This window comes from Ambystoma mexicanum, chromosome 1p, assembly GCF_040938575.1.
Source record: "Ambystoma mexicanum isolate Mex_15411 chromosome 1p, UKY_AmexF1_1, whole genome shotgun sequence".
Taxonomy (NCBI): domain Eukaryota; kingdom Metazoa; phylum Chordata; class Amphibia; order Caudata; family Ambystomatidae; genus Ambystoma; species Ambystoma mexicanum.
In genome coordinates this window covers 1,171,255,637-1,171,277,578 of record NC_090921.1, presented here as the reverse complement: position 1 = coordinate 1,171,277,578, position 21,942 = coordinate 1,171,255,637, and the positions used below count along the sequence as shown (strand labels likewise).

At 45.2% G+C, this 21,942-nt stretch overlaps 1 protein-coding gene across 2 annotated transcripts in view; it reads right to left on the bottom strand.

Moving 5' to 3' along the window:
• The window catches only part of APLP1 (amyloid beta precursor like protein 1), a 437,997-nt gene that overhangs the window by 171,899 nt on the left and 244,156 nt on the right, over nt 1-21,942 (bottom strand). For both annotated transcript variants that reach the window (XM_069604873.1, XM_069604874.1), the window contains exons 5-6: nt 8,984-9,162; nt 6,779-7,053 (exon numbers count right to left, since the gene is read on the bottom strand). In XM_069604873.1, coding sequence (XP_069460974.1) covers nt 6,779-7,053; nt 8,984-9,162 — 454 coding nt within the window. The remainder of the gene's footprint in view (nt 1-6,778; nt 7,054-8,983; nt 9,163-21,942) is intronic.

The following is a 21,942-nucleotide window of genomic DNA, read 5'->3' as shown; positions in this document are numbered from 1 at the left end:
TCAACAGACAGACGGCCATGTCTAGCACTGTACATTCAATTTCTTGTAGGTGACTCGGGCTATCCGCAGTTACCCTGGCTTAAGACACCTGTGAGGAACCCTGGTACACCACAGGAGGCTGCCTATAATGAGCCCCACAGGAGGACCAGGACATGCATTGAGCGCACCTTTGGACTGGTGAAGGCTAGATTCGGGTGCCTCCACCTCACAGGTGGGGTACTCATGTACAGCCGTGAGAAAGTGGGTAAAATCGTAAACATATGCGCAACACTGCACAACATGTATATGAAGGAACATACAAATGCCTCCAAATGAGGACCATTCTCCCCCCCCCCCTTGGCTCTGTCGAGAGAGGCGTTGCAGGTGAAAACAGGGAGGGAAGGACGAATGGTCTGCCAGGACCTCATGGACATTTTTCTTTTACTTAGCACAAATGCACCCGAGGCATCACTGATGATTCACTAAATGCCCATGTATCACCAGCATAGCATACACACTGTGCACATTGTCTAGACTCATTAGTGATTTATTTTCTAATCAACAAACCCTGATCCCCAATTCCATCTCCCACCCCACACCCTGATCCCCCTCCCCCCCAATTCCATCACCCAGTTCACACCCCGATGCGCTACCTTTGTCCCCTTTTTGCACAGGCATGGGAGCATGAGACATGCAGCACTGGGATTGCCTGGGCGGCGAGCTGGCCACTGAACCCTCAGTAGGAGTGGCTGAAACTGAACTGACTGACTCACTGCCCCGGGGGTGTTGCATGGCGAGATCGATTCCTCAGGCTATGGTCTCATATGAGGCCGAGATTTGTCCTGCAAGCTCCCTCACTCTCTGGCTGATGAGGCTGTTACTTGCATTTGTATGCACTGTATTCAGGCACAGCCTGTCAATGGATGTGGCCACCCCCGGGATCCCCTTGCGCATGGCCTGTGAATGGCACAATTGCTCCTGTGCGTTTCAGCGTGCCATTGCTCGATTCTGTCCAGCCGCTCCCAAACGGCTTGCAATGTGGAGCCCTCCACTGGCTCAGGAGATGGGATGTGGGATGCCCGGCCTGCCTGCTCTGCATGGCCATCCGTGTCCTCTGACTGCTCGAACTAGTGGGCACGGTGAGATGACAAGAGGGAGGACCACATTGGCCAAGAGGCTGCGCAGGGGGGCAGATTCTGGTGAGAAGTGTCTCACAGGTGAACAGGCAGAACTGGAGCTGGATGAGGAAGGCTCAGATTGCACAGTGGCAGCGGGTGCAGTGGGCTGGGCACATGCCTGGATGTTGTCAGCACTCGGGCTGGGGTGTACTACTCCCGAGTTCCCAGCAGTGGTGGGGGGTGCCCCTGTCGCAGGTGGAGCTGCTACCTCCGTAATGGCCCAAGTAGGTGGATGAATTGTGGCCGGTGTGCCAGTGGCCATAGAGGTGGACGGCACTGTCCCCTTGGATTTTATTTTTGGGGGGAAACTCCCACTCCTGGCCAAGGCATGGCCCATGGCATTTGTAGCGATTGCTGGTGCCGGTGTGCCTGAGATACTGGCACCATCAGAGGATTCCTGGGTGTCTTGTGTGCCTGTTGGAAGCGTAAAATTGTGCGTCAATACCTTCATGAAAATGTGATATGTGTTGTCATGCAGTGTTGTGTGTACTACAGGGTCACAGGATGCTAGGCCTCCAGTGGGGCATCCTTCATGGGACTGACAGTATGGCAGTTTACAGCACTGATTGATGTGTGTGCATATGATCAGTGTGGGGGTCGTGTCTTGCTTGAACCATGTAGTCATGTGCATCACGGACATACAGGGTCACGTGTGCACATGTAGGGCATGACGGATGTTGCTTGCATATCATATAGTACTGTCAGCTGAGGTGTTCCCTGCTAGTTGTGTTGGAGTTATGACATCATTAGGGTGGACATAGTCTCCATGGGGGCCTTGCAGCTACTGGTCAGTTGCAGTGGTTGTTGGTTTGAAACACGCGCCCAGTGGTGTTCTTTGCCTGACATGCAATACATGTTTGGTACCATGCTTGCTGTGATGCCTGTGCATGGGTGACTGGTTTGCGAGCAATGCAGATGTGTGTTAGTCCTTGTAATTTGAAGTTCAATGGTGGTTGTTGCGTACATCATGCCCTTGTCATCCCTTGTCATCCTACTTGGTTGGAATGTAAGGAGGATCACAGCTTCAATGACTCATTAGACAAATAGCAAATAGTTTCACTGGTGGAGTCAATTCAATGCAATAGGTTAGGCCAAAGTCAATGGGCTAAAGTCTTGTATAGGATAAAACAGTTCTGGTAGTTGAATGGAAAAGTCTTTGTCAAAGTTCTCAGAACCAGCTCGTAAAAGAAAGATTCAGATGTTGGGTCACAAGCTGACTAGGCCTGCAAGTTGCCAAAGTTCCAAGCACTTTCGCAGTGAGAGGCAAGTTCTCTCAATCAGGTTTTCACAGCACCTTACAATGAAGGAAAAGATGCAGCGGAAGACTTCTGTTCCTGGCAGTTCCTGCAGATCTCGCTGTTCCTGAGCCTCAGTCGTGGGGACAAAAGGGAGGACGTCGGGGGACTCCTGAACTGCACTGGGACTGGTCAAAGCTGGCACTTGGCAAATCTTCAATTCCGGTAGCTGTAGACAAGCACACAAACTGGTGTCCCTCTCCATGGTTGTTCGGTTTCCTGCAGCACTCTGAGGAAAATCCAACCAGCTCTGAGAATGGTATCTAGGTGGCTTAAGAGTCGATTGGTCCCACCAACTCAAAAGGGAGAAGTCATCCTTGCAGGGCTTTTCTGTCGAGATGAACCTAGCAATTCGTACCTGCAGCAGGGCTTCACCGTGCAAACCAACGGTCCAGGAGTTGCAGCAGCCGTCCTCTTCAAGCCAGTCTTCGGGTCTTTCGTTCCAGTGGTCGACTCTGCCTTCCAAGCCAAGAGACTCACCTTTTATCCAGTTTCCTCCCATTAATTCCAGCCTAGCTGCCACTCACCCAGCAGGCTGGCGGTCCTTGCCAAACACTCGGCCAGCCAATCACGCCAGAGTGCATTTGGGTCTCCTAGGAGACTAAGCACAGGGAGCTTCGGGCACCTCCCTCACTTCATGCCCACCCCAGACACCTGGGGGCCAGAGGCGGTCTTCAGTCCTGAAGCCTGCCAAAGGCGATGAAACAAAAGGACCAAAGCTGGTTTGGCGCACAGAGAAACTCTAGAAAGACCTTTCCAAAAAGAAATGGCGAAAAAAGAAGTCCGGGACCTGTTTAAACAAAGTGGGCTCAGACGCCCCACAGGAGGACTCCGGCGATTTAACGCTACCGATGTTCGCGGTCGGGAAAAAGCATGGTAGTTTGTTGTAAAACCACTGCCACCAGCCATTTCGAGAGAAAAGGGTAGCATTTGACTGCTACACGAGTTTCTAGACACAGGGGATACTCTCCAGCACTCTATTGTAATATAGGGTGTGCTGGGTCGAGGAATTTAAAAAGACTAGTAAAGTCAATTTCACTTTACTTTCTCTAGGAAACAGTAGTTTAACCCAGAGAAGGTATTTAAACCTTGGGACTGCCTGAAAGGCTTGCCTGTGTCACTGCACTGAAGGTGCTGTGTGACACACATGAAAAGATGATGCCTATGGAGTTGTCTAAAACTCCATAATCAAAGAACACAAGAGAAAAAACACATCAAAATACATGAGAGAGTGGGAAAAAAAAGAGTCACACTCTCTCCAGGTAAAAGAATCAAGTCCTCAACATCCAGTTGCTGGGGGTCTCTAAGGTGAAGGGAATTAGCACATTTTTGAGAATTCTCCCTAACAGGCCCTGAGCAAACTCATACAACATTAACTAGTTGAAGCCTCCAAGTCAGGAAGTGCTGGATGCACACTAGTACCTACTGCCACTCACCGGAATGTGAAGGATGTTTTGGTTGCTCATGGCGAACCATGCTGGGAGATTCAGGAGCAGAAGCAAGCAAGCAAGCCCTCTACCCAATTATCAAGCATCTAGAGCTAAAGAGGGCTTTTTAGTGAATCACATGCTCAGATTTTTACTATATATCAGGAAAAAAGAACCCGGGCCAAAGACGGTTGACAGTTTACATGTCCAACTTCCACTCCAGTTTCAATGTTTCGGTATAGTTTTTGATCACTTTGTGCTCAGTTTGCCAAATGGACATCAATGGTGCCACATTTTGTAACACTCTTCAAGTTTTTGCTGCTCACACATTCAATTAATTAATGTCACTCTCTGCAAAAGAGCACATTCACCCAGCGGCTTAGCCCTCTCATTTAACGAGGCATACTTTGCCTTGTTGGTTTTTAGATTGTAATTACTTTTGTAAGAGTAACTGTTTTGTTTTGACAATTGTTAAGTGCAAATCAATTTCTGCTCCAATAATAGCTCTATCAATACTCCTACTCCTTTCTCACGTTTATTTAGGCTTTCAGGAGCAGATGCGACAGCTTTCTTTAAAAACAAACAACAAAAGAATATAATTGTATGCTGTGACAGGTCCCTAACAAGCAGTAGAAGCATTCTACTGAAAACCCTGAACCTTTATCTCTAAACCTGCTTACTTGCCAGCCAGCGTTCTTAATAGAGTCCTGCAGATTCTGGCCACTCCATGACCAGAGTCCTGTCAAGACACCTTGAACATCGATCTTAGTACAAAAGGGTGCACACTGGCGGCGAGGGGTGAAAGCCATCCCCTCCAAGAAAAGTGTTGGGAGCATCCCCTGGTATAAAGGCTGGGTGAGTTGCAAGGATGGATGTGGTAATTGGAGTCCACAAGAACAACACCACAAAGGAACCTGACTCAGTGTTCCCTTGCTGTGGTCAATCTCTGCAACACACAGATCAGAAAAAGGTCAGCGGAGAGGAGTATACAGAGAGGTTCCTGAGGAAGCTGCAGTGCAGAGGCGTGCTAAAAAGCTCTGGAGATTCTGTGTAGTCAGACCCAGTGATAGAGAGGAGAAAGATGTCTGACAAGGAACCTTTGAGCAGCACTAGGTGAGCAACATAAGTCCACGACAGGGGAACGGAACACTGCTGAGAGGGCTTGAGAGAGAAACTAGGAGGTGCACACAAGTCACATGACAGACAAGTGAGAGGTGACCAAACCTGATGCTGGGAAGAGGTTTGTGGATGCCCGATATTGTGGAGTGGGAGAACTGAAGAGAGCCACAGAGCAGAGAGGAGGGGTTTATAGTGAATATTTCGAATTACATTTTTTCGAATGCAAAAATGTGGAAAAAATTAAGTCGGAAAAAAAAGTCAAAGGTTTCTTTTTTTATTATTTTTTTTTATGGGGGGTTCCCCCCCAAACCCCTTTTTTTTCTTTAACACTTTATTTTTCGTACAAAACCCCCCCAAAAAACGTATTAAATAAAAAAGAATACATAAAAAAAAAAATAATTCGACAATTTTTTTGACATTTTTGCATTTAAAAAAAATGCATTAAACATATTGACTGGACACCGAGAGGAGGCATCAGAGGCAAAACCTTAGGGAGCAATATGAGAATGTGACTGAACAGGGAAATGCCAGAACTTGGAGGCAAACCTCCTAGGGCTGTCTGAGAAAAAATAAAACAGAAAGGAGCAACAGAGCATGCTGGAACATGGAGGCAGAGTTCCAAAAGCCACTTGGTAAAAAGACAGAAACGAGAAGAATTGAAACCTGAAACTAAAATACATGTTCCCAACTATATTTGGTAAAATGATCGAAAGGTGAACCTTTGCATGCTAGAACTTGAAGTCCACATTCTAAAAAATAGAGGCGGAACACTGCTTTCTGGAACTGGGAGACAATGTTTTGGATCAGGGTTGAAAGCCAGAGCTAGAAATGTTTGGGGAGAAAAGATCTAAGATTATTTTTCCGAAATAACCTTCGGTCTTTTCTCCTTGGATCATTTCCGACTTGACCCCTGCCCCTCCCCACAACCCCATCCACACCCCAGCCCCCTACTTCCCTTGCTGCTGAGTCGCTGTGCCCCTGCAACGGCTGTTCTCTTTAGCTTACGTGATGGGGAACCGGCGCTGCAGGGTCCTTTCCTTTTTTTTGGCAACCCCCGCTCACAATATAGTGAGCAAGGGTGCAGGGGACACCCCTGCAGCCCCTAGTAGCAGAATGCGTGATTTGGTCGAACCTTTCGCCGTTCTGTATTTTCGAACGGCCGAAATTCAGCCAAATCACGCATTTTGGACGATTCCAATGTCTCCATTGTTACCTTCCATTGTTGCACATCCTTGGTCTTTTCTTCCGAGAAAAAAAATACATTTAGCCACAGCCATCTTCATGGCTGTTGTGATGGAGATTTACATGGCTTCATGCTCCTAGTTTCCTGGCTCACCTTGGTCACCTGTACCTCTCCACAAGCATAGCCACCTCCTCAGATGCCCTTTGGGGCTTTCATTCACCCAGAGATGGCTCCCTTCCCCAGAATTGCTTACCTATGAACTCCCCTTCTATGGCATATGTGGTGTTTGCAATTATGGTTTGGGCGATGGAATCCAGGCTCCTCCCAAGCAATAGCACACTCCCTCCTCCCCAGCATTGCCCACCTGAAACCCCAGTACACTTCCACCCAATCCCAAAGTGTGTCTTTCCTGAGATCAATGCACACGTCCCCTCCCACCACCACTGCTTACCACAGGCCACAGAAAATGTCAGATCCCCAAGCATGCCCCATCACAGATCCCAACAACTCACAACCTTCAGTGGAGCTCAACTCACAATCCAGAACACCTCAATTGCCCAAGCACTAAACAGGTTTTCTCCCACAGAGATGGCTTACCTTTGACGTCCTCTTCCGTGGTTTGTGTGGTAGTCGTGATCGTGGTCTGTGTGACTCCGTACTCATAGTATCCTGGTTCAACAAAGTAGTCATCCAGAACATAGGGAAACTCATCGTTGTCATCCACAAAGTCGGTTGCGCTGTCCTCCTGTCGTTCCAGCTTGACCCCTTCCTCCTCCTCTTCGTCGTCATCCTCATCATCATCGTCAACTTCATCCTCAATGACTTCCATTGACCCACCAGCTATAGAAACAGGACTGGCGGCTTCCTTTTCCCTGTTCATAATCACAAAAGCCACAAAAAGGATGCCAGTTAGTTTGAGGACACCTTGCTTTGCATGTAACCAGGAGTGAGGGCAAGGCATGAGTTCAACTTCTCGTGCACAGGAAATTACCATTCTAAGGTGAACACAAGCCCTTAATGAACACGCACACTGAACTCCCAATCTCACACTCCTGGGAGTTGATCCCTCGAGGAAGAAAAGAAAGAACTGCACAGATCTCACACCTCAATGAATGTGTCTTGCATAATTCTGACATGGACCGACAGCTTATTACTAGAACTGAACTTTCTGTAAGCATGTGCCACTTTCTAACCTTGTCCTTATTGATATACGCTTATGCCATATTCTGAATGGGTAGGGCGTGAGTCGTGTGCATGCTGGCAGTTATCCAGGAATTTAATTTGTCTATGGGGAGGGAATAGCTTAAATTGTGCACATGGCAATCCTAAGAAGGACTACCTGTGAAGTGGGATGCTGAAAGCCAAGCGGCACCATTCTCTAATTTACTGAGATACGAACTACCCTCAGCTAAGAGGGTGAAGTGGATCTTATTCTTCTACCCAGAAATGTGCAGGTATTATGTATGAGGCAGAAGGCAGAGGCTACACAGTGCTTGGGTCTTCCCCTTTAATCTTGCAGAACCTCAGGAGCTAGGGAGGCAACGTTCCTTTTGCAACTTCTTTGGCACAGCAGTCCTCATAAATCTTCATTTCTCAAAGAGGATTCACACACATCTTGTGATGGCCAACGCTTGACTCCTGCACAAGTGGGTCTTAAGAACACCATCATAGTAGAGTTGCTCTCAGTGGATCAGAGCATACCCCAAGCTAGGGGTCTGCAACATCTGGCTCTGCAGGTGTTTTGAGCTAATGTTACCATGATTCCTAAACACTGACTGTCCTGGCTAGGGATAATGGGAGTTGTAGTCCAAAACATGTGGACAGTCAAAGGTAGCCGACCACTGTCCCAAGCATGTCATAGTGATGAACAAGGGCCCGACAATGGTCTAATGCATTTGAAAAGTAAATATGATTTTCTTCAGATAGTGAGTGCCCCTCTAAATAGCCTACATTTTTGGCCAATAAGAATCCCTAATTGACTATTTTGAAGTCATTGGTCCTTAGCGAAGGCTAGGCCAATAATGTAGAAGAGGTCAATTAATAAGCCTAATTGACCTCAAATTCAGTCAGTAATGCTAAATGATGCACTTTTTAGAACAGTGCTCACTAAATAGTGAGTGTCTGTTGGTTTTGGAGCAAGATACTAGTAAGTGTAAGGAACAGTACCAGCATGTTGATGGGATTCACACATCTTTGATTCTTTTCCAGCAGTTCAGTGTTGTTAGTGTTCATTTTTTCCATTTATATTGTTTTGTCTGTAAGCAGTTTTCTGGCCATGGTATTCATAAAAACAACTTACAATGCATCCACTTCGATGCCGTTAGGTTTATGGAGATTGATATGTGCAGAGGTATGTTTATGCTGATCAGAAGACTAACATTGGAAGCATTTCCTGGAGGAATTCTTCAGTACAAAATGTTACTTTTCTCCCTGGTATTGGACCCGTGTGATGCATCAAATGGCGCTTAGTCTTTTTGTATTTGATACCTAACTCTCTGGAATAGGGGTTATGTGTTGGGTAGTTAATGGCTGCCATTCCTTGGTGCTGAATACTAAGGAGGCAACACATCACTACCACCCTTTGTAAAATAGATAAAATGCATGAATAGATTGCAGGATTGTTCTTGAGTTTTTTGACAAAAAAAGCAGCCAATCAACTGGAACTGCAGCAGTGCTAAGCAACCACTGCATGACTTCAGCAATGTGACTTTCATCCAGCAATGAGTGCCCTGTCACAGGACCAAAAACAGAGCTTTTTGTACAGCAGTGTCCCATTATGTATCACAGAATTCCCAGTCTCACCTTTGCTTGGATATTTCCTTCCCCTTGGGTGACTTCAGCGCAGCTGGGGTCACTTCTTCTGGCTTCACGGCGGGGGCACGGGAGGGACAGCAGACATACTCCACCCCTTTGAACCGGTCTAGCCCACAAGGGAGCAGCATCCCATAGCTGTGCAACTCCAGGACCTCTGAGCCACAGGCCTGGGGGGAAAGATACAATAAACTCAACATTGGTCTTTAGACAAGTCATTAAAAATAAAAAGGACTGTCCCTGAAACTCAACTATGTGCAAAACAAGGGGACATATCCCAGTCATCTGTGTCCCACACATCAAGAAGATATCCATGGTAGACTGTCACATTACAGACCCTGTAATAACACTGGGAAATAAAGTACCCAGCAGCAACACTCTCTGCAAGAGGGGTGGTGAGACCTAAAGACCCTGCCTTCTGATGATGGAATGGAACAAAATAGCTCTCCTCTATGGTGCTCCAGTATGTAGTCGAAAGTGGTTTCAGGAATTTCTGAAAGGGAGCAGTGATAGGGACCATATGAGCTGGCAGTGTAAGGGAACTGATGAACAGGACAGTAGCAGAAAGGCTAAGACTCACATGTGTATAACAGTCTAGCCAGGTTGCTAGACTGTATATGCAATATATGAGGAACAATGTTCAGGATATCAACAAAGCACTTTGCACTATGCACCCTAGGAGTTTTTTTAAAGGTGAATCAATTGAGAGTTATGTTTACAGCACTATGCACTCTCAGTGCTGTAAACATAAATTAATGCTCACAACTAGTATTAAATAGACAATATAAAACCAGGATTTGGGAACAATATAGACAAGAGCATGGAAAAAGAGGAAGAGGTTTGAATCAGGGTTAAAAGCTGTGCAGTTCTCACTATTACATAAAACGTCAACACACATGTATAATACAAAAAAGGGTAAAATTAAAGTTAAAACAAGCTCAACTACCAAAGAACAGCAAAAAATATTTTCATATATTGCTGACATATATATATATTGCAGAGAATTGTCAAGACTCTGGCGGACGAGGAAATTTATGTCTCAAGCAATGGATACAATTCTTCATCTAAGTTATGTCCTCCTGGTTTCTTGGTTTGGAAGTCTAGAATGAATCGTGTCTCCATTTCACATAATTCAAGCTCGCAGTTCCCTCCACGTGGATTGAACTTGATGTGGTGTACTCCAAAAAAATCTAAAGCGGTCTAATTTGCTCTGATGTTGGTCTCTAAAATGTGCTGCCATGGGGTAAGAAGCATCTATGTTTTTTATGGCACGCATATGCTGCAATATTCTCAATTTCAGCTTGCCAAATGTACTTCCCACATATCAAAGATTACATGAACAAAGCAGTACATATACAACAAATTCTGTATTGCATGTTATTTTAGTTTTCACCTCAACATTATAACCCAATATTGGATGTAAATAGTTTGTTTTGTTCAGAGCAAATTGACATGCTTTGCACTTAGTGCATTTGGAAAAGCCAGTTTTCCTTTTGTCCAACCACGTTGGTGCAGTGTAAGTTTCTGCCTTCGGGACATGAAGCTCTTTACTAGTGTATCTTTAATGGAGACAGATTTTCTGTAAGTTATGTTGACTCGTTCCCCCATGAATGGAAATAGGGCTTCATCGGTTTTTAAGACATGCCAACGTTTGTGTAGTATTTCCCTTATTGTCTTTGCGTGTGAGCCATACGTGAGTATTAATCTTACATCGCCAGGTTCCAAAGTCTTTTCAGATGTTGGATTGGTAGAGATTAATGCTGTTCGATCTAGGTTTCGTGCTTTGGTGTAAGCTCTCTCGATTATTGACTTAGGGTATCTTTGTTTGGCAAAATTCTGAGCCGTGATCTTACATTCTCTATCAAAACAGTCTAGTTTACTGCAATTGCGTTGAATCCTGACGAACTCTCTGTATGGTATTCTCCATTTTAATGGAGTTGGATGATTGCTGCTCGCAAATAATGGCATGTCTGAGCTTGTTGGTTTTCGATGAAGTTCTGTACTGATTTCTTTTTGATCAGTTTTCACCAGTACATCTAGAAAAATTAAGGATTTGTGACTATGAGTCTCTGTGAATTTAAGATTCAAATTGTTAATGTTCAGCATAGTTACAAAATCAAGCCAAATCCTTTTTTTTTCCATTCCAGAGGATGAATAAGTCATCAATAAATCGTAGCCAGAGGACTACTTGGTTGGTATACTTGGTATTGGCATCGGTCCAGACAACACATTTTTCCCAGGATCCCATTGTTAAATTTGCATAAGGCAGTGCAAAACTTGTTCCCATCGCTGTTCCGCATAGTTGGTTGTAGTAAATATTGTCGAAGAGGAAGACGTTATTGGTTAAGCATAGGTCTATCATCTCCATGATCATTTGTCCATGACTTAATTTAACAACCTACTGTCAAGGAAGCATTTGCATGCTTTTTATCCATCGTTATGTTGGATGGAGGTATAGAGCAATGCTACGTCCAATGTCGCAAACATGAAATCTCTTTCCCAGGTAATTCCTTCAATTTTACTTAGAACGTCTTTAGTATGGCGTAGATATGAAGGTAGCGTGAACACTAAAGGCAATAGTGTTTGATCAACATACTTTGATATATTTTCCAGGGATGCACCGTTTAGAGTCACAATAGGTCTTCCCGGGGGACAGGTAGGGTTTTTGTGGATCTTCGGTAGGAAGTAAATCGTGGGTATGAGAGGAGTTTTATTGAAGAGATATTTCGAGTCGTCCTCATCAAGAATGTTCAATTCCTGCCATTTGTGCAGGAAGCACTCAACTTTGTTTTTTATGAGTTCCAGTGGGTTTTCTTCAAGCTTTCATAGCAGTAGTTGTCACTGAGTTGTCATTGTGCCTCTTTAACATAGTCTTCTCTGTTGAGGATTACTATGTTGCTTCCCTTGTCTGAAGCTTTTATGATCACATAGTCAAGTTCTTGCAGTTCTTGTAGGATTTTTCTTTCCTTTAATGAAAAGTTTGGCTTTGTGGTGTTTCTATATGATCTGGCTTTCTTAAGATCCTGGATGACCAAGTCCTGGAAGCCTTCAACTTTGCCTCCCGGCTGAAACATAGGATTAAATCTAGATTTGGCTTTTAATGTGCTTTTAATAGGCCAATCAGTTTCTATGTTCAACATTTCAGGGGTGATATCTGAGGCCATGTCTGTTGATTGATTTGTGGATTCTATTTCGGCCAGATCAATTAATGTTCCCAAATCCTCGATAGCTACTGCCGTTTGACCTGATGAACTTGTTTGGGTTTTTCTTTAGGTGGATTCAAGATGAAGAATTTCTTCAGTTGAATCTTCCTCATGTATTTAAAGAAATATGTTCTAGTTTCTATGTAGTCATAGTCTGCTGTAGGGCACAAGTTAAATCCATATTGTAGAACTTTGATTTGTTCCTGGTTGAGTGCATAGTTTGAGAGGTTGATGTTACTTTTGTCAGGTTCATCTGGTTCTTTTGTGCCCTCTTCTTCCCAGAGCGTGTTGTTGTACCTTGATCTGACTCTGAGCTGCTTGTTCCCTTGTCCCCTCCTTGTTGTTTTCTTTCTCCTGACCCTTGCTGTTTGCCCCGTCCTTTGCCCTTGTTTTTTGTGGGGTTTTTCCTGCCGTCTAGACCGAGCATCCTCATCTCGTCTAAAAAATTGGTTTTCTTGGGGGGATTTTCGTTATTGCTGGTGGAGGCTTCAGAATCTGAAGTTGTAGCTGCTTCACTTGAGGTAGGAGTTGTTTCCTTGTTCTCAGTGTTTTGACTTGCTTATTCTTTCTCAAGTTGTCGAATCGACGTGCAAAGTATAAACTCTTCCTCTTTAATAGTCATCTTTGTGAAGAAGGAACTTTCTCCGCTTACGTAATTTAAGATCTTCTTCGTAGGCTATTAGAGTTACTTCCATAGTTTTTCTGAGTTTGTTCCCTTCATCACTAGGTGAAATGGCGGACAACTGATCATTAATTTCTTATATTTTCATTAGTGCCTTTTGTATGTCAATTCGGGCATATTTGATCAAAGTGGTCAAAAACTGTCCTGAACATAAGTTCGTGGAATTGCCCCATTCTTTGAGCATTTCCGGATCTTGTTCCTCGAAAGAAGGTGATGTTAAGATTCTGAGCCCTCGTGGAATCCTTCCAACATCCACATAATTCTGAAGTGAATGCTCCTCCCACCATTTGCTCACTTCTTTTGTCTGTAGTCTTTCCAATTCTTTCAGTAAGCTTATTTCATTTTTGTTTGTCTACAATGTTTTTTTCTATTACGTTTTTACTTGCTGCTTTGATTTATTGAGCTTCACTGAATAAATTCTGTGCCTCTTCACGGCGTGCATTTTCTTTATCAAGTTGCGATGCCATGTTCCTTTAAGGAGTATTTATAGTTCATACTGGAGAGAGATGGCGTCAGATGGAAAGAATTCAGACACCCTCGGTCGGAATTCATTAATTAGGGAGAAGCTGACGTTGTAACCTGGCTGCAGTAATATGCACGAGAGAAATCTATTGCGCAGTCCGCTTCACAGACCACTGAGGACAGGAGTATATTGTGTGTGGATAACCAGGAGTTCACTCACCAAAACGTTGGCGTCTCCGTTCACCCTCCAATGAAAGCCGGGTTCACCTCCGATCAGTCGAGCCCCTCCCGGCAACGTCCGTACACGCTTTTCCTCCTCTGGTCCGATTCCTGGTCTGGAGCAAAGGCGGGCAGCCCGTACGCGACTCGATACTCCTTCTTTGCTTCTGAAAAGTCAGCTGGTGCACGTCCAGCGCCTGTCACTAGGCGCATAAATATTTTGAAAAAAAAGGGAAAAGTAGATGCGCTTTTCCATACAGGGACGGCACTCAAAGCATTCAGGACGCCAGCATCGATCTCCAAAAAATAAATAAATCCATCAATCGCCAAAGTTCTTATCATATCCAGCTTTATTAAAGGCATTGCAACCTACGACGCGTTTCGCAACGCTCCCGTTGCTTGTTCACATATAAAATATGAGAGGACTGCACAATGCTTTTAAATACAGAGGGGCTCCATCTCTATGGTTCAGCCCGACACATTTTGTCCCTTTTCTCTTTCACCTCTTGCAATTCCCCATAAAAGCTCTATGTCAAATGCATGCGGCCATTTTGGAATGGGTTAAGTCTCACTCTTAGACCATTAAACCTAGTGCTTTTAAATATTGCGAGATATTACATTCATCTATTTAAAACAGTTCAATTCACGGTTGCAGGTTTTTTTTTACGCAACCATTTAGGTTCATTACCTCTATGCTATTTATTGATCACAGTCAAAACCTGCTCCCTGTGTATTGACACGTTTTTCCCAATGACAGCCTGGATTTACAATTGGGCACTGGCCACATACAATGTTATTAGGCTGCCACAAATTAATTTCTTGTTGTTTAAATATATATATATGTGGGGAAACATAGCATTTTCTTTGAACATTTTCAAGTTCAAGATTATAAAATGTAACAGCAAAAAAATCAATAATACATTATAAAGGGGATATGCCAATGCCCTCTGCTACATCCTAGGAGTATACATCCCAGGCTCCAGTCTGTCCTGCAATAAATGGAGACAGTTGTGAGTCCTCTCTCTCTTACCATGAGAAGGTCATATCATTGGACCCTCTCGCATAACAGAATTAAAGCATCTCCTATATATCTCAAAGCCCTCTCTCACCCACATTAGTAAGCGATCCCAGTCCCACCTGTCTTATACTATTGTTGTTATTGTTATTTGGCATTTATATTAGCACCCTATATATCATTGGTATGATCTCAAAGCGCTTGTAGGTTGAACGCCCTTGGGGACCGCAGTTCAGGTCAGTCGAGAGAGTAGAGTAGAATACAGTGCTGGGGTGCACTCAGTACGTGTGCAGCATGTGCGATTTGCGTGATGTAGGTGTGGAGGTAGTGAGAGATCAGTCGAATGTATGTAGTCAAGCGGTTGGTCTCCGACTGCATTCTGCCAGCATTAGGCCTGTGTAGGAAGTTTATGTGTTCAGCTAGGCCGATTTCCTCATGGGGTATAGCTGCGTTCTAGCAGGTTGTTGAGGTGTTTGTGGAGAATTGTTTGTATCTGTGCAGCTAGGCCGAAATTGATTGAGGGGTATAGGTGCATTCTATTGTTTATTGGTGTAAAGTTGAGATTGAGCATAGTGGTAGGAGTGATGAGTGTCAAGAGTGGATGGTGTACTCTTTGGAGCCCACTGGTCGGGTTACTTTGTGGGTCAGGATGAGCGGGCTATGATCGTTGTCGTGCTTCGTGGTAGAGGTACTCAGATGTAGATTCACAGGTTGGACCGGGATATGTTATGATTTGCATGGTCAGACGGGCATTATTCTCATGGTCAGCATTGGGTGTCGGAGAGCCCATTTTCATTAAACTCATGATTCTATAATTGCGGTGAGTGCCAGTGGGAATAAGTCATGGTTTACGGAAAAAGCCAGGTTTTTAGAGCTTTATGGAAGGCCATGTAGTCTTGGGTGTGTCAAATGTGAGGAGGGAGTGAGTTCCACAGAGTTGGAGCCACGGATGAGTAGGCGGACCCTCCAATTCTGGTTGAATTGGAAGGTGGAATCACTAGTAAGAGGGCAGTGCAGTGCTTGACCTTAGTGTGGTGATGGGTGGTAGGGAATAATCTTCTCTTGTAGGTATGCTGAGCCAGTTTTGTGCAATGCTCGGTGGGTAATGCACAGAATTTTGAAAGTGGCCCTTCGTCTAACAGGCAGCCAGTGAAGGGTGCGCAGAGGAGGGGAGATGTGATCCCTTTGTCTCAGTGCAAGAAGGAGTCTGGCGGCAGTGTTTTGGACTCTTTGGAGTTTGTTAAGTTGGTATACCGGGGTACCCATATATAAGGAGTTGGCATGTCGAGACTGGACTATAACAGTGGACATAATAGCGGCGAGTCTGTGGCGGTAGGTGAGGTATGGGAAAATGTGCCTTAGGAACTTGATGGGAGAGGGTTAGGCCCGAGTCCATAGTGCAGCCAAGGTTTTTGACTACTTCTGAAGTAGGGGGCGCGGTGCCAAGGGAGTGGTTGCAGGAGAAGGGCAGAGTTGCCGCTCACCATGATCTTAGTTTTATCAGGGTTCAGAAGGAGGTGGTTTCTTGTCATCCATTGGTCAATGTCTCTGAGGCAAGCTTCAAGGTCAGATCGGGGATTGAGGCTTTTTTTGGGAACTCTCAGGATAACTTGGGTATCGTCAGCGTAGTTTTAGCAGGTGAGGTTGTGCGCGCGGATGATCCCTGGTAGCGTGGTCAGATATAGGTTGAAAAGGAGAGCAGAGAGTCAGGCGCCTTATGGTACTACGGTGTTCACTGTGCGCACGGTGGAGAGAAAAGGGGAGAGGAAAGTGATTTGTTTCCTGTTGTTGAGGAATGAGGCAATACATTCGAGTGCCGAGCCTCGGATTCCAAGGGAGCGTAGTCAGTCGAGGAGGATAGAATGGTTAACAATGTCAAAGGCAGCTGACAAATCAAGGAGAATCGCAGACCTCCGAGTCCGGCGAGTCCTTGAGATCATCCCAGATCGAGATCAGAGTGATGTTCGAGTCCTATTTGAGACACAACATAAAAAGCTATCCCAGGATCCTTAGTGAAGCACCAGGTGACTATCGCAGGGTCCTTTCTGTCACACACTGTGTAAAGCTATTTGCAAATCCTTTGTCATACACCACGTGTTTTCTGTTACACACGGCATAAAGCACCCTCCTTTGCTCTGTCCCAATCCATGGGGAAACAGTTCAGGGCTCTCTCGGCCCCATGATGTAATGCTATCCGAAAGCGGCCCCTTTTTGACACCAAGTGGCACTACCTCCTAATCCACTCTCTCCCTCCCATGGCCTTTGAAGTTTTGCTAAAATTCTTCCTGTCACTCCCTTGGGGTTGATATTCTAGATCCTCCTGTGTCTCCATTAGGAGGCGATGTTCCAGAGCCCTGTCTGTCCTAAAATGCAGTGGATATTCAACAGTTCAATGTTATGATGGGACATAGAGGAAGAGTTGCCTGTGTCCCAAAAGTAGAGGAACATCCCAAAGGCACATGGGCTTCTACAACAGAGCATATATCCGAGAGTCCCCTGTGAAAAGGTAATTTATCCCAGAGCCTTTCTGTAGCACAAATAATAACCTTCAATAATGACATACACCCTTATCACAAATTCATATGCACTCTAAAATTGGGTACATTATCCAGGAGTCTTCTCTGCTTGGGATGTGTAGAGATTCTGCATAGTCTTCTGTAACCGCTGCCACAGATCCACTGGAGTAGATATCTCGGAGTCCTCAATGTTGAACATCAGGGAATACATCTTAGAGGGCTATGTGTGATAGACTAGTCATAGAGACCAAGTGCCATAACGGTATTAAAATCCAGGAGGTTCACTGTCTTTGTCCACTTTTCTGCATATTCTTAACAAAGGTGACCCTACTTAGTCAATAGCTTTACTTTTGCTTTCTTAGCTCTAGGTTTCCATTGTGTCTGTCCCAGGCTCTTATGAAACCAGCCAATTTTTATGAACTTCATTCCTCTTTGAATTTTCTATGATTTCAGTAGCCATTCTATGAAGATGCCCTTATGTCTCCCATGAGAAATCATTCATATCTGAAAATTCAGATCCTAATCTTTAGACCTAAGAGTATTATCCAGTGAAAAAGTATCCGAATTGTGAATACAGGTTGCTTCCTTCCAGGATACACTGCGATGCCCCCCTCTACCTAGTACAAACACATTTTCATTCCAGAGCGGCATAGGTCATTTGGCTTCAACCAATCAACAGCATGGTTTCGGGGCTGTGACCATTCATCAGTTATTCTTCTGAGGATGGGGCCATCAGACTAGATAAAACTGTGACATCATACCTAGGCACAATGCTCTTGATTTGATCTCCAGAACTGAATGCATTACTCCAGATAACGTTTCAGCAAGTGTGCAACATACCCCAGATATGGCCTCCCAATATGGGTAGATGATAGAGCTAGCGTTCCTGCTTCCTGTCCACCCGAATATCCCTCCTACTACTCCCATATCCCTGCCAGTCACTGAGTAACCATGATGAGTGCAATCCCAAACATCCTTTTCTTGTCTGGGGACCTCTAAGGCCTAAGTGCAACATGATGCCGTTAATTAGAATTATCATAAATTAAAACATTTTCATAGCATACACAAGAATACAAATTGTCTCTAGGCATCAACTACAGGCAATATAATTATGCACCTCAAACTTTACCCCAGAAGGATTTCAAGCTGCTAGAATTTGGAAGCAGAGCACATATCCCTACAATAGAGGCATTTCCCAAACACCTACTGAATAACATGTTATTTTGCTCTCTCTCTGCTGCATCAGCCTTGTGGCAAATCTTTGGGTCATCTGCAATGTCACGCTGGAATACATCGGAAGACCACGGGAACAAAGACGGACCCTTGCGCTGCTCCACTTTTCCCCTCTCTTTCTTGGATGAACTCCATTCACCAGCTGAGATGTTGGTCTGCCACAATGGCCACTGCCCAGCTTCGTTTATTGGGCTTCAAACAATTCAAAGATGGCCAAAGAGGTCACGGCTACAGGCAACTCAGTCTCCTTGGCGTTGTAGGGATTCTTTCTGGTGAACAATGTATCTTCAGTATGATGCATAATTCAAAAAGACTTGGAACCTGCGACTGAAAATCTTATTTTCTCCATATGGATTATTAGGAAATAACATTTTGTTCCTTCTGGGTACTTGTGAATAAAAACTATTAAAAGATTATCCTTTCTTAACTGTGTGCTGGTAGCCTTCCACCTGGCCTTCGTGTCAAAGTGAAGGAATTCCTTATGTTTAGAAGTCATCTTGCCATTTGATAGAACAATGAGAGACCTCACTCTATACGTCGTTAGTGGAATAACTACTGATTGTATTCAGCTAATTATGGGATTTTACATAACATGGTGTGAAGATGTGGGGCTGAGAAGTGGATTTTTATTTTACAACTGGAAAGGAGATTCACAAATACTCGAGATGTCCTGCCAGCGCACTGAGACTATAATAATGGTAAGAGGTGCTACATAAATGACAGGTACAATACAATCGCTGAAGACCTGCTCTCCAAACTCGATTCCAACACCCCCTGTGTCCTCATCTCTCTTGATCTCTCTTCTGCCTTTGACACGGTCAACCATACCATTCTGCTAAACAGTCTCTGTGATAACATGGGTATCACTGATCAGGCCCTGGCCTTGCTGACCTCCTTCCTCTCTGATCGACCCTCCCAGGTCCAACTTGGGTCCTTCCCTCTCCTCTATCTCTAGCTCTACCTGTGGTGCTCCCCCGGGGTCTAACCTCTCTCCCTGGCTGTTCAACCAATACCTGGCACTTCTTGACCACCACATAGCCGCTCTCTGCCCCAACTTTCAGTGCTATGCGGATGATACTCAGCTCATTTGCAGGCTCCCTTCAGCCACCTCTTTTCCTTCTCTCATCTCCGACTGTCTGTCTGCTATCCAGGAGTGGTGTGCCACCAATGATCTCTGCCTTAATGCCAGTAAGACTGAGATTCTCCTGATCGGCACACCTGCTCCCTCCTTTCCTGTCACTCTCTGGACGGCCTCTCTTGGCCCTCTTCCTGCTCCCAGCTGTGAGGCTAAAAACCTCGGGGTCATCTTCGACTCCACACTTTCCTTCTCTCCTCACAACTTTGACGTCTCTAAGAAGTTACACTACCAGTTGCACCTCCACAGAGGTATTCTTACTTTCCTCTCCTTCCCCCAGAAGCTCACCGTCTCCAGAGCTCTGGTTCTCTCTAGGCTGTATTACTGCAACAGTCTCTTTCTAAATCTGCCTGCCTCTACTCTCTGCCATCTGCAACTCATCCAAAACAGGACTGCGAGACTTGTCCTTGGCCTCAAGCCCAGGGAACATATCTCTCCAGGACTGAAATCTCTCCATTGGCTCCCAGTGGCGGCATCAACACCCTCTGCATTGTCCACATGGCCTTCTGGGGCCTGGGACCTGAATACCTTCAACTCTCTCTTCCTAAATACCTTCCTTCTCGAGCTCTTCGCTCATCCGCCTCCAACTCCCTCAAGGTTAGTCGCTTCTCCAAGCAGCGAGTTGGTGGTAGATCGCTTTCCTCTGCTGCGGTCTCCCTCTGGAACAGCCTCCCTGCCTCTCTGAAAATTGAGGAGAACAAGGTTCTGGAAGCACCTCAAGACCTTCCTCTTTGCTTCTGCTTTCTCTCCTACTGTCCCCTGCTGATCTCCTGGCTGACTTGAAACTGCACTGGTTACCTGGCTACCCTCTGATCTTGGGCCCCGGTCCCCTCCCTGCCAGTTGCACACCCGCACTGCCCCCCTGGAAACCCTTGCACTCGAGGACCGTTTCTCTATCCCTACAGCCCCTACTAGCACTTGACACCTGGTGTCTGCACTCACCCTTGCACCTGCACCAAATGGCCGCACTTTTATTTATTGTCTTTATTTACTGTCTTTATTTACTTTACTGTTATCCTATGTACTGCACTGCTCCCTCCCCCTTGCCACCGCACTTCTCCCCTTCCCCCCCTCCCCTGCACTTGCGTAATCTCAAAGTCACCTGGCCTATTAGGATCGCTGTCGGTCTTCCCTCTGTTTCCCCTCCCTTGCCTCGTCGCGCCGTGAAACACTTGTGTATAGGCTAGTTATAAATGCCATATCATATCAATACAATGAAGTGTCAGGGCACTAAGATGTGAGTAGTGATGGACTGACATTGCCCTTCTATGGCTCACAAACTAATGCTATTGCATATTAAAACACATGCTCTGTGTCCAGAGGGATAGGCAGAAGAACACCACAGGACATCCGGGCACTCTGAAATGTTAACCAGCATTACGTTTGTCCCACCAACGGAGCACAAGGGTGATGTCCCCCCCTTCATACGAGAGGGAAGTGGGCTCCCACTTTGATCAGGTGTGAGTAGTAGATCAGTTCACATCATATTTGAATCAATGAAGACTTGCTCTTCATCTATCAATTCCCATAGCCACACTGAAGCTCCAAATGCGATAGCCCACTGTTTTTAATATAATTTGCAAATCTTTTCTTTTTCAGTATTTGAGACTATATACTGAAGTATTCCCTGTTGACCGGAGGAGTGTCAATGAGTAGGATCACCAACAGGCGCGCACATATACTTCAAGCAGAGTATATATTTACAATTGTTGGCCAACATAATGATAAAAGCCTATATGAAACAAAGTTCAACAATAGCTTCTGCTGTGGTCTGACTTAATGGGACTCCTTAATCTGAGTCTAACCGAACAGGCGTCAGTAACATGAACAGGATAACTTCTCCTTGAAATTCACAGGTTTTAGCTTTGCAAATTCCAATCCCGGTCCTGTTGCAGAGAGAACAACAATTCCAGTCTCTCACAATCCTGTATTTTCTTTTTTATTTTTTTTTTATTTTTTAAGTGTCCTGTATACTTTTTCCTTGTCTCCTGGTTCTCGGCCCGATTAAAGCAGACCAGGTTCTATGTTAGGGAAGAATTTTCTTTTTGCATTTTCCCACAAGGTATTTCAACGGGACACCAGAAGATTTGTCTAGGTCTTGTGCCCCTGCCCGATTTATGCGGTAAGTAAAGGCTTTTTAGCTTCATTTACCTGCTCAGTCAATTCATTTTGGTGGCCCTGGCAAGCTGTGAAGGCTACCAGCGCAGGGTGACTGTTATCCACAGTCATGTTTTCTCTGTTTCCCTGTAGCATGCACCATCCTACAGCAGTACCCGTTTTACCCTTTTGTCGGACGCCATTGTATATGCCTTTATGATGGGCCCAAGACAGGCTGGTGGCAGTGAACTATGATCAATTGCAAACCTTCCAGCCATCACCTTTGTTTTTGCTTTCTCACCCCAAGTGGGACGGATATGCCTAGGCGTGGGCCCTATGCCTGCTGGATCTAGAGACCCAAGCTACTCCTCACTGATGAGGCCGAAAC